The sequence below is a fragment of the Neodiprion lecontei genome, chromosome 1, assembly GCF_021901455.1.
Source record: "Neodiprion lecontei isolate iyNeoLeco1 chromosome 1, iyNeoLeco1.1, whole genome shotgun sequence".
NCBI classification, from domain to species: Eukaryota; Metazoa; Arthropoda; class Insecta; order Hymenoptera; family Diprionidae; genus Neodiprion; species Neodiprion lecontei.
Genome location: NC_060260.1, coordinates 34,613,714 through 34,626,377, shown reverse-complemented (window position 1 = coordinate 34,626,377; position 12,664 = coordinate 34,613,714). Strand labels below are relative to the sequence as shown.

At 45.1% G+C, this 12,664-nt stretch overlaps 1 protein-coding gene across 1 annotated transcript in view; it reads right to left on the bottom strand.

The window, feature by feature from the left end:
• LOC107223584 (monocarboxylate transporter 11-like) overlaps positions 1–12,664 on the bottom strand; it is a 72,991-nt gene that overhangs the window by 37,059 nt on the left and 23,268 nt on the right. The window contains exons 2-3 of the mRNA XM_015663300.2: positions 10,994–11,352; positions 9,838–10,099 (exon numbers count right to left, since the gene is read on the bottom strand). Coding sequence (XP_015518786.2) covers positions 9,838–10,099; positions 10,994–11,152 — 421 coding nt within the window. The 5' untranslated portion in view covers positions 11,153–11,352. The remainder of the gene's footprint in view (positions 1–9,837; positions 10,100–10,993; positions 11,353–12,664) is intronic.

Here is a 12,664-nt window from a genome sequence, read left to right as displayed (position 1 = left end):
AATTGCAGCCGCAGTGGTGGTCGAATAGCCGATAGTCTGCAGGATTTGGAAGGACTGGACTGGCCGAGATAAAACGCGTCGAGCATCACAAAAGTCCGTTCTCAACAAAGTCACCTGCATTTTCGGTGAATGAAATGCATATATTTTTACCCGTGTCTAGATATATCTATTCGTGAATTCGAAGGCTGTATCAGTCACGCGCTGATATCGAGCTAACGGATTGATTCTAAACTATATTACATACTTGTGATATAAATATACGGCGAGGAACGCACTGTAGGACAAGTTTCGATCGGTCGCAAAGTGCAAACCTGAGTAATTTCAAATTTCTCCAGGGGATGATTGGGGACGATGGTTTTTTTCTCCGTTTTGTACGAACCTTATTAGGAAACTAGGCTACCGTGGTTGAAAATTTCAATTTTTACACAACGTACTGCCGTGGAGGTGAATTTGGAGAGGCGAGAAAACCCTCTCGCTGAAGCTCTGCAAGCTGAGAAAATCATTTAAATAACCACCCTCGAGCAGCGATGGAAAATTTGTTTTTCTCGCAGTATGCAGGGATTAAACGAAATAATTGAAAGACGATCTTTTTATAAATTCTACTCCAACCCCTCGGGACAATCGTTCCAGACTTTTAACGTCACGTCGATGAGGGACAAACATATTATACGCGTTCGTGCTTACTCAACGGAGAAAGCTTTTCGACCGATCGCGGAGCGCTCTTATTTTTTTATACGTATATGGGAGCCCTTCGTTCATTTGTTTAACTTGTTATTTATTTTATCTTATTTCGATTTGTTTCGTAAAATTTGCTCGACCCTCGGAACTCGGCTGTTCCAAGCAAATATTCAGTGTTTTACTTTCTCACATTCGAAACAGCATACATACATATTCATACAGACTAAACCGACTTCACCCCTGCCGTAATATTTGCGTGTCAGTTACAAGACCCCTTTTGGGCAGAATTTGTTTGTATCGTTTCATCAACGAATCACCCTCGTCACGATTGAAGCTGAAATAAATACCCCTAGTGGAACATCTCTTTCCACTCGATTTTCCGTGGACAAAAGTAAAATTTCATCAATAAATAACAAATTGGACGTTATTTTGCACACCGAACAAAATTCGCCTCCGATGTTACCGTCATTATTTCAACGAGTTCGGTTCGATTCTCTGGAAGTATTTCACTCCGGTGGCTGCAGATGCCATCGCTGGCCAAAGGCCAACCGATTGAACCAACACGATGGTATTATACTGTCAAAGCGGTGTTACCCTGAAATTTGCGAATTAAATTCTGCATTCAAAGCGCACGATATTACCGCGCGATGCATTCACGTGGCGTGAAAAGATTAAAGGTATAATATCCGTCAATCGACGAACGTGCAAAAACAGGTAGCTGAAAATTACCTATAAAAAAGAAAAGAATTTCGCCGCCCGGGTCTCGCAGATTTCGAGGACGCTGCAGTTAAGGGGAAAATAGTTTCTCAGGTCAGGAAACCCCATACGTCACGTCTTGTGCAAAGCACGGTTTCCCCCCGCTTCCTCAGCCGGAAGCTCCTAGCGAGAAAAATGATCCGCTTAGCGAGAAAAGAAATGCAATATTCGTAATTACCGCAAGTAATGATAGCCATGAGAAAAAGATAGTCGCGGTCGAAAACGGGAGCTCGGTAAGCTTTGTAATCATTGCGGTACTTGGCGTCGGGGAAATTGAAGCGGAAGACTCGAAGGAGGGAGCGTGACGAGGGAATAGACGGAAAAAAGAAGAAACAAATACTAGGTATCCAGGATTCGAGGGCGAGAAATTTTAATGGCTTTGCTGCTCGAGTGCAGCAGATTATTAAATCAGCGGGATAGGATGTTCACCCTCTCGTCACTAGGGGATCAACTTATACTTCACAGGCGTAGATGCAGCTCATCTCCGGATGTCGGGTGTGCAAAATTATTGCCTCGTAAGACTTGGAAGAACTTTTATGGATAATAAGCCGCGGACGGTGAATTTGAGAGAGTCAATTATTACTGCTCAGGAACAATTAAGCCAAAATGACTTTTTCCGGCTAAACTGCGAGCCTCCCCCGCCTTTCAATCCCCTTCCACGCGATTCTAAATTTTATTAAAATCTCTGCGCCCGCATTTCGAAGTATAATTTACACGCTCTTCGTGATTCTGACGTCACTTCGGCTCCTCTGGATTCAGCCAGGAATCATTATTAATTCCGACGGTTGTCTTCGTCGATCTGCTCCTAACCCGATCCGCGTCGTGTAGGTGTTACTATGAGTTATAACTGCGTCGGTTCTGGAGGTTTACGGTCTCGGTGATAAACCGCAAGAAATGAAAAGGCGACTGGCGTGCTCGATTTTCAATAACTCGAACATTATATCGCTCTCTTCAGAGAGACCACAGTCTGGAGGAACGTGCGAAAAACTCTGACAAACGAGCTGTGGATCAATTTTATTACTTATGTCACCGAAGCTTTTCTCGGGCAACAAAAATTCAAGTGCCGTCGCCTGGCAGACGATGGCTCTGCGAAACTTATGCAAAGGATTTACCGTCTCGAATATACCGAGGGTCCAAGATTATACCGCAGACTCGTCGCCATGTGCTCGAAAGGAAAATGAATCAAGCTCAAAGAGAAGCTTCGGCGGGATTCCTAAAGTCCATAATCTCCGAGGAATTTCAACCCTGCGCGAAAATCTCCTGTTTGTCATCTATCGACGTGCAGGGGATCTGGACTAATATTTGATTTTAAACTTATTCCAATATTTTTTCGCATCGCTCGAAATTGCAGCTTGTTTCTAGCTATGAGGGTGCCTGAGTTGATAGAAAAAAACAGAGATAGCTTGAACGCCTCATATTCGTTATTCAAATTTAGCAACAACCGCAATGCAGAAAAAATTACAATCGCTGAATAGCGTAAAGAGAACTGGAAACGATTCCGGAGGACGAAGGAACGACGAAAGGAGGAAATTCGGGAAATCCGGCGAGGCAGAAAAACGGGGCCACTCCGTAAGGAGGGAAAGTGAAACACAAGAACTCCCTAAAGCTGCAGGAGCGTAAAAAGACGGCAACAAATCCACCGACCGGGGGTGAAAGTCGCGGGGGTTGCGGTGACCCGAGTTCGCCCACGTCGGGGCTCAGTTGGAGCCGAGAGTTGAGACTTGGAAGCGGACACCAGCCGCAGGAGACCGACGCAACTCGACGAGTATATCCGCGACAAGAGCCTGGAAGCAAACTCGAACCAACAACGAACAATGTTGACCAAGTACCCGTAGCAGCAGCAGCAGCCCTTAGCGATAATTAAACCAGAGTAGCAAAGGTGCGTGAGTAACTATTTTGCAGGAGGGTCATGCGGAAGCGGCCTCCAAATTCTGCCCCATTTCCCTGCAATTTCTTCGTCAATTACGCAGCGAAGCGTCGCGTTCTCGAACCCCGGTTCCCCCTTTCATTGGAACCAGCTGGAAGTTGCAGGTACGAAGTGGAATGCAGATACGCAAATGACTCCGCAAACCGCCGTAATTCAGGTCCTACGGAGGAAATCGTTTATACACCGTGCAGCACTAACTCATCGAGGCGGAACTGAACAGCTGCGGGCAAACCGCAGCCTGCAGTGATATCATTGCAATTCGCACCGAGTTCTAGTTTTGCTATTATACCAAACATCTTACTTGCCCGTATTACGTGTCAAAATGTCGTTTCTCTAACTAGCAGTTACGTCCAACGTTACAACGTTGCTACATCGTCGTCCGGACGAACGATGCTTGCTTACAATTTGCGAAATGTAAATTGAACGTTAACATCGTTGAAGGAATAGTAATATGAGACCTGGTTAATTTTGAAAACTATTAAACGCAGACGTGAATGAAAAAATAAATAAAAAAACAACCCCACCGAGCCTGCGAATTATTTCCACGAGTGTACCCACACCGCACACTCGCAGCTGGCCGCCGAATATTCTCGCTGCAAATTTTTCACCGCTGTTTATTGGCTCGAAAGAACGTAAAACATCGAAAATGGAATAGATGCAGCTGGTTGCGGTATCATAGATATGCACGCATGCACAGATAGGTACGAACGTAAAGGCAGGAGTACCGTGCATATATGTAATTGCGGCGAAAACTTGTGTACCGCAAAGTCGTATATCACGTGAGTTCGTCGGTGCTCGTGGATCTCGAGACACGCGCGAGTGTGCAGGTTGTGCAGTGGCCGACGAATGTATGCGGATATCCAGGAACCTGGGCGAGAGCAGCATCCGGGAGACACACGTGTGCACGGAGCTTTACGCGAAGCGTACACACCGCGCGGTGTGTGCAAGGCATGTACACATCCGAATCGCGCATGCATACTGAATATTGAATGTCCCTGCACTCCCTTTCCAAAGGGCATCGGCTGCCGGCGCTAATTGAAAGGCAAACGGCGCGCAGCCGGACGGAGTTCGATACAATTTTCCCGTACTAATACGAAAGGATGATCGAGCTTTTTTCATTAATCCGAGTCTGCATCGCGAACGGAAATCATTGAGCATGGCCGGTCTCGGCTCGGAAGCGAGGGGAGTTTGGAAGGGAATATTCCTTGACAACAAACAGTTAATAGGTATCGGCGGAAAATTAGCTTAAGCCTGAATTAAAACTGGATTAAAACTGAGGAGCTTTCGGGGCTGAGACGCCGGCTTAGGACTGCTGAGCTTGCAGCCCGCTGGACCCCAGCTGCTGCTTCTGCTGCCGGGGAATCTCATCCTCCCAGCGTCCCTCGATCCGTGCGAACGAGGGAGATCTTTACCTATATCGGGGAATTTTCCCCGGGGTATAAAGTCCTAATGAGATGCTCGAGAGGACTGCGTCTCACCGTCTGTCATTCGTTTTTTTTCCAGTTTACCTTCCCGGCGAATGCTTGAACTTGAGCGATCCATTTATCCTCGTCAAAGAGAATCCGGACACACCGAGTTAGTCAATGCGGAGCTCTATGACTGCGGATCAGACCGCGTTAATGTGCTGTATAAAGAGACGTGGGAAATGTATCATAAATTTATGAATTTGTCGATATAGCTTTTTCCAATTTGCCCATCAACTCTTGTTCAAATATTTACCAAACGCTTCGAATTAGTTTCAGAATTTCAATTCAAACCGCACATGCTAAACGACGCGCAATTTCTCTTGTTACAAATGAATACGGCAAAGAAAGAAGTACAGAATGAAAGAATACTAAAAACCTATCTCTATTCAAGCAGAGTTCATTCCATTTCAGAAAATATTTTCTTCATACGCGACATGATATACGGAGAAGAATGTTTCTCGAAAGCTCGCGCTGTGCGATATTGAACGTGGATATTTTCCACAGTACAAGGCGCCGAGCCCCGGTATCGTTGCAGATAATTTATCATCGCCAAGATCAGCCCCCCCCCCCCCCCCCCCCGTTTAAATTCCATTCACCTTGACAAATGCATACCGAATTCGTGGCATTTTCTTTCGTTCCGTCAGCTGCATGCCTTCCTTTTTGTCTAGATGAAAAAATTCGTCCACGAAAAACGGTATGTAAGAGGGAAAGACGGATCTCGCTGATATTTCACATTCGTTTGACGAACTTAACTTCCGCCACGCTTCACTTACTCGATCTTTTCCGTAGGTACGTATGCACGCGAATACTAGACAAAACTACGCAGACGTTTGCGAGCACACAAGATCGAAGTCGAACATGACAAGTCTGCCGTGCAATTGGATAACAGTAATCAGCTGCAGAATCCCTGCCGAAAGAATAGGTGGTGAATGTTTATTTATCGTGTATCGCAAGTAGGCATCAAACGTAATTCTATATTATAAATGGAATCGGATGGCGCTGGTATTTGGCAAATATTATTCCTTTCCACAGACTTGTTCAAGCTAAATTCAGCAGTCCGAGGTAAAATTTCTGCTACACCCGAACCGCGCTCGGCCTGAATTTGGCTGTTAAAAATCCGCGCATCGTAAGACACGCGGATTCATATTGTTGAAGAAATTTGATTAATTATCAAGCGGGCCCCGGATGTCGGGCGTGCGTTAAGCTGTAGGTAAGAAGGTACCTCGTTTGCAACCACCGGGTCGATCATAAATTTAGAAGCACTCGAGTGATATTCCCGAAGCAGGTAATTCACACTGCTCAACCCCTGCGATGGAGCCTGCGATGTGAGGGATGGTATACCTAATGACGTAGTAAATAATTCAATACTTGGGAAGAGAACGTACTTGCGCGATTGCGCGCCTAGTCGCGATAAAAGCTAAATATTCTTAGGACAGAGCTCTGCATAGCGATGCAAACGCGAAATTACTCACGACTGCATATGGCCGACTGTTTCAAATCCTTGAATCAATTTCGGCGAAATACATACGCGGTAGGTTTGTATCATATACTCGGGGAACTGCAGAGAACGAGAACCAGAATCACCGTGGTACCCAATCCCCTAAATTTGACCTCCAATTCGCGTGCCTTCGGGTTTTTGCCGGTCCGTCATATTGCGCCCAGCCCCAAAACCCATTGTTTATTTCTTGTCGCTATTCCCTTTGTTTCATTGTATCCCGTGCAGCGCGGGGGCGAAGAGATTCGACTGATCCCGGTGGGCCAGAATACGAAAAGTACCGAGCTACGAGTGTGCGTTCCAAAACGACTGAATTAAAGACCATTGTATGGCTAAATGGGCCGCGCGGGGGGAGGGGGGAGGGGGCGGGGGGGACACCGAGGTTCATTACGGTATGAATTAATTTTCCCGCCCGTCACCGGCTGCCCTTTTGGCTCTGAAATAATTCGCCTCCCCTGTAAACGGTGCATCCCTGTCACGATCGTTTATTGGCCCGACTCTACCGTCACTTGGAGACAGAAGTTTCGTTTTTAATTTCGTGGTAGTTTGTCAAACTGGCAAATACTGAAAGATTCGATTTATTGTGCAATTGAATTCAAGGAACTATGGATAAATGTAGTTTTTTTTTCATTGGCATTGAATTAGGATTAGAAAAATACAATCTTCGTCGAAAATATCCGACGACAAGTTTCGGTAGCTTGGGTGAAAATTTATTAATTAGTTAATCATCGGAATAAAGTTATATACCGCAAGTTAGAAGGAAAGCTCGACGACGGCGTACCCTTATTATCTGTTCGAAATTTATGTGATCCGCGGCTAAGCCACCTTACATAGGTATACACCTACCTACATACCTATACATATATACCTACGATTTCACGGTGAAAAGTCGAAAGATATAAGCCAGGCATTTATTAAACTTAAATGCCGGTTAAGTTGAGCAGCTCAGCAGTTAATTGATTGTGGTTCATTTATTATTTGTTACATGCACGACGTATATTGACGTACCACTGTTCCGCTGACGTTATTTCTGTGGCGTCATTTTCTGCTCTATAATCGAATCCCAGGGTTATGGATTTCAGAGTTTTATATACCGGTTGATAGAGAATCTATTGCGAATTTCACGAGAAACAATTACCTCGCACCTGCAGCGCTGCAGTTCCAGTTACGGAGGTGATGTAACGTTAATGGGATTTCAATAGCACACCGTGTCTAGTGTACCATGGCTTTCCTGCAGCGCCAGGTTCGCTCTCTACTCATTTCACTACCAACCTGTATAACGTTTCACTAGAATTTCATCCTATTTTATTATCATTCTTTCTCATTATTATTAACTCGTTGCAGGCTCATCGGAGCGAAAAACTTCTCTGTATGCCCATCACCATTAAAAGTTATCTCCGAGCCGCAAAAAAACCGAGTGCTGTAGATGATAGAGATACTTTTTGCACTGGGAATCGATCCAAATTATGCGTCGTGATAATTTGCTGGCGAATTTTTTCCTCGCTTCATCAGCTACGCTTCGTCAGCTTTGTCTTATGCAGCTTAAAGTCATTTGTAAAGTTGCCTCGATAGAATGAACAAAAAAATTAATAGAACAGAATATTTTCTCATGCGTTAATTTTCGAGTCTACGTATACGAACAAAATTCTTCGCTGCGCCCCGCGCGAAACCATCTCTAAAATTCAAGACAAGTAATATTTTACACGATAAGGAGTAATTCTTTTGTCTGGAATTGAAGTTCGCCCCATGAAAAAAGAGGAGTAAAAGAAGCAGACTCATTTTACGTACGCCATAAAAATTTCAGGTCACCGTATACCTCGGTTCTATGTAACGACAGTGCGTACAAATTGAAGGGAGCCAGTGCAGAACAATATCTTGAGGATATCTCCCATCACACCGCCATTTTGGGTTAACATCGATTTACGTTCTTTCGGAAAAGGCCGCCTGGCACATGCGGTAGCTAATGAATAATGCCCGAAGTTATTCCGCTCCGTGCGAATACGTCATTAAAACAATGCAATTCCATTCCCGAGAGTCCGCACCCTCGCTATAAAATAAAATTAACGGGGGTCTACTGAAGGAAGAATGGTCCCAGATATCTATTCTGTACACATAATGTCTACAGTGTATTTTTCTCCAAGTCCGCACGATGTTGGCATTTTCACTTGCTGGGCTGAGTTTTTGTGCAGCTGTATTATAAAACCGAGTGTATAGCCATCAGTTTCACTTCTGTCCCCGATCTCGAAGCTGAAGCTGGAAAAAAGAATTATTCTTCCCCGCTGCAGAACTTCTACCTTGAGTCTTTTTCTTTCAAATTTATTATTCTTGCGACCCTGAGAGCGTCCTCGATTCGCATACCTCTAAAGCACGCGGGATCCGCGATCCCGAAGACGCGTTCTGGAATCTGGACTCTCTTCCAGCCGCAATAGGGATGAAGTGAAAACGATCATGCACAAGTCAGACGTACAGCGCGAAGGGTGCGGATGCGAGATTCTCTTGCGGCTATATTCAGGGGGTGATCGTGATTTCTTCTGGCTCATGTGGCTGATTGTACAATAAAGCCACACCCTGAAACTTGCTACGTTGAAAAAACCATCAAACTTTATGACCAATAACTGCAGGCTTTACCGCGTCGCATTCTCCGGGTATTTTGCGACACCTTTCCCTACGGGGTTTTTCGCCCTCCCTTTCACTAACACCTCTCGGCTTGCATAAAAAACGTCTCGACATACCAACCCGTCGATGCGTTGCGTTGACTTGACGTTGTGTACGCGTACTGCAGGAAATTACTAAAGCCCTCCTCATTTCACCCGTCTATTATCTTCCGGTTGCCTCGGGCGACTGTCGCTCGTTTACCTCTTTGGATGCGCAATCATGACTGCACGCTCATCTTCGTTTGTCCGTGCCATAAACGCTGGATAACCGATGTGGCATTTTTGATGAATCGAAAAAAATTCCCGCTGCAGTTTGCTCGAAGAGAGAGTCGGTAATTATTCGATGGGTTTGTTTCCGCCTGAGGTTATTCGCATTTTATCAAACTAAGTGCATCTCTGTAACTTTGGACTGGAAGAAACAAGCTCTTCGCGGAGCGCGAATCTTTTAGCTCCTGCGGCACGTCAAGTATCAGCTTTAAGCCCAGCTCCAACGTTTTTTAGGGAGATCAATCAATAACTCAGAAAACCGAAGATTCTATAGTTCGTCGGTGCGGGATTGTCAGTCTTTCATGCGTTCGGAATTGCACGATCGATTTTGACAGTTCGTTACTTTTGGTACATCGAACACGTCACGTATTTTTGATAAGTTGATCAAATACACTAATTCGCAACATGCGTGCGATGTGAAGTTTACGACAATAACGAGCCTAGGATGAAAAAAGTGGCTTCAAAATTTCTCCAAAATCTGACGAACTCTTCACCTCAACGAGTCAAAAGCACGTTACAGCTTTCGAATAATTTGAAAACGAATCTCTTGGGGACAAAAGTAATATTTCGATATAATATGGGGGTAAAACTCACCCCTGTCACCTCTGTAATCCACGCCTCTGTCGTTTCTGTAGTGATAGGAACCATTCCTTTGCGGAACATGAGTGCCGTTCTGTTCGTCGTGGTGATTCGGCGTGTAATACTGGGGATGCTGATGCGTTTGTTGCTGGTGCTGCTGGTGCTGTCGGTGGTGTTGTTGCAGCAACAGTTGTTGCTGATGCTGCAGATAACTGGCATGAATTGGGTTGTTGACGGGATGGCAGTGTAAACATCGACGTGGCGTCTCGACGGGTCCCTGAAAGAAAATGAGATGCCACCCCGAGTCAGCGAAAACGGCCAATTATCCATAGCTCGAAAGCATCTTCTTGATTGATCAAATTCAAGAGAGAACGAACCCTACGATATCGATTGTCCTTTGATCGCGAGAACAATGAGAAATAAAACTTGGCGCAATTTTGCGAGCTCAGACTGCGTAGGGAAGATTTCGTAATTAGCCATCAACAATGGCGAAGGGAATTTGACGGGATTAGACATTTTTCATACCTCTGACGCGGAACGTTTTAGGGTAATTAAAAATTTGTCCCCTTTTACGCTTGCAGGCAGTTTCTTCATTCCCATTTTTTACGTCCCTTTGTTTCGCATCTTATAGTTTCCAATTAGCGGGGAAAGCTTTGTGCAGCCGTTGAATTAAACCATCTTAATTATCGCGTATCTTGAGTAGACATTGCCTGTACACATATACCCACAATCTGCAAACGGTGGGTAATTAACGTTGGGAAATTATACAGAAATCGAAATAACCCCATTTACGCGGAGTATTTGCATTCGCATTTCGCATTGCCAACACAACTAACCGACACGTGAACCGGCATCGACCTAATTGCAACGGTGCTCTCAGGCATTTCTATAGGATGCAGGGTCACCAGTCGATGGGCAAGGAAAATTCCTTGGCACTGGAACATAAGAAGATGCCTCCGCCGGCATCGATTCGCTCTGCAGGGGTCTAAACTGGCGGAAGGACGAGCTAGAGGGATAGCAAAGGAGAGAAAAAGAGAGAGAGAGAGAGAGGGAGAGTTCACAGGTTTCCAAGTTGTGTGAGTTCTGAGTTCGGAGTTTAGAATCCAAGGATGGAAGTTGGTAAGGTTGAGAGTTCGGAGTTCAGACTTATTCGACTACTACAAGCACCCACCTGAACAGAGTGATGGGATCGAAGGGAGCGCAGGGATCCGGTTGGATGCAGCGAAGGTACGCTGCCCCCAAAATTGGTGCCACTTGGAGCTCTGCAACAGCCCGCAGGAGTCGACCATCCACCAGCAGCGATCGCTTCTCCGTAATCGTTGACCAACATGATCAGCCGCTAGATCATGGTATTGAATCTCTTGATATTACCAATCACTTTTGCAAATCGCTACCAAAGATTTCACCGCAGCGTCGAGCTGCATGACTGCCGTGCCGGATTTAGTCGATTCGATTGTGTATATATATATATATACGTATATGGGTGTATGCTGTCACCTAGCGGCGTACATTCGGCTCCTCGGTGATCGTCTGAAACACAAATATTTGCGAGAAGATTTAGAAGCGTGATATAACGCTGGCGATATTTTTTATTTCGCACTTTTTTACGATTGAGAGATCGACTGAGGCTTCAGCGTCGCTTATCGCACCTTTGCGACGTCGCCTTTTTCTTAACGAGAACCTCCTCTCGCCGGGCAAGGATTCTGGAGACGATTCTAAATTATGCAAATAGCGAAACCCCCCTCTAATCCCTGACCCACAAGATGGCGGACCCGCGAGAAATATACCGAGATCACTAAATTAGACCGTTGGCTCTCCGCTGGGAGAGGAGTCTTCGATAAAAAAAATGTTTAATATACAATCTTTATTAAGACGTGACTGAGTTTTCCCGTGCGTAAGTATATCTATACGTGTACTGTAATATACCACTGATAAACAATGCCAAGCCGCTGGCAATTCCACAATAATGGCAAATATATAACGTCGAGAGGAATTCGAAGGCAGCGTTGGCTAAGATGGAGATATATTCTTTCAATTTCAGTGTTCCTCGTGGTGGTTGGCAGTCCTCAAGATCATTTCCATTACCGCTCCCTTTCCTCCGGAAATCGGGCATTCCGGAATCGAGGGAAAAGACAATTACGCTCCTCTTTTCTTCTTGTTCTTCTTCGTCTTCGGCATTGCCATTTCTGTGCTTCCTGGTCTCGTTTACCACACATACCTATATCCGCGGGTCTATTAAGAGTCTGGGTCCATTGGCAATACCTCTTTCAAGCCAGACATAACCGCGGAAATTTAATCACACGGACTGTTCGAACGTCGTACATTTGGATAATCACCTCATTATGTACCTACGATTTCATAGGTTAGGAGCCACTCCGTGTGTTATCGGCTCATCTGCATCGCCGATCCCTAGTCTTCCGAGTTAATCATACCCAACAGTCAATTCACAACTCGTTAACTGATCGTGAATTTTTTAAACCCTCCGCTGGCCAATTGACTCTATCCACCATTATATTCCATTTATCCTGTTGTCTGGACCTTATGGTGTGACTTAGATGTGTCGATTTGATGATCTTTTTGACAAATGGTACAATTCTATTGATTTGGACATCGACTTGACTGTCACTGTTATATTTTTTGCTTCAGAAATGACTGGAGATAAGGACTGAAGATGAGCTGCTTCGATCGGTGAGAAAAGCACACGTACTTTTTACCTTAAGTAAACAATGGCTACTATCACTTCGTTGACCAAGCGATCGCGAGGAGGAACAAAAAGGAATCGTGACCAGACCGATCCTCGAACCAATACTTGGCGCAACTAGTAGCCGGTGACCATAACACG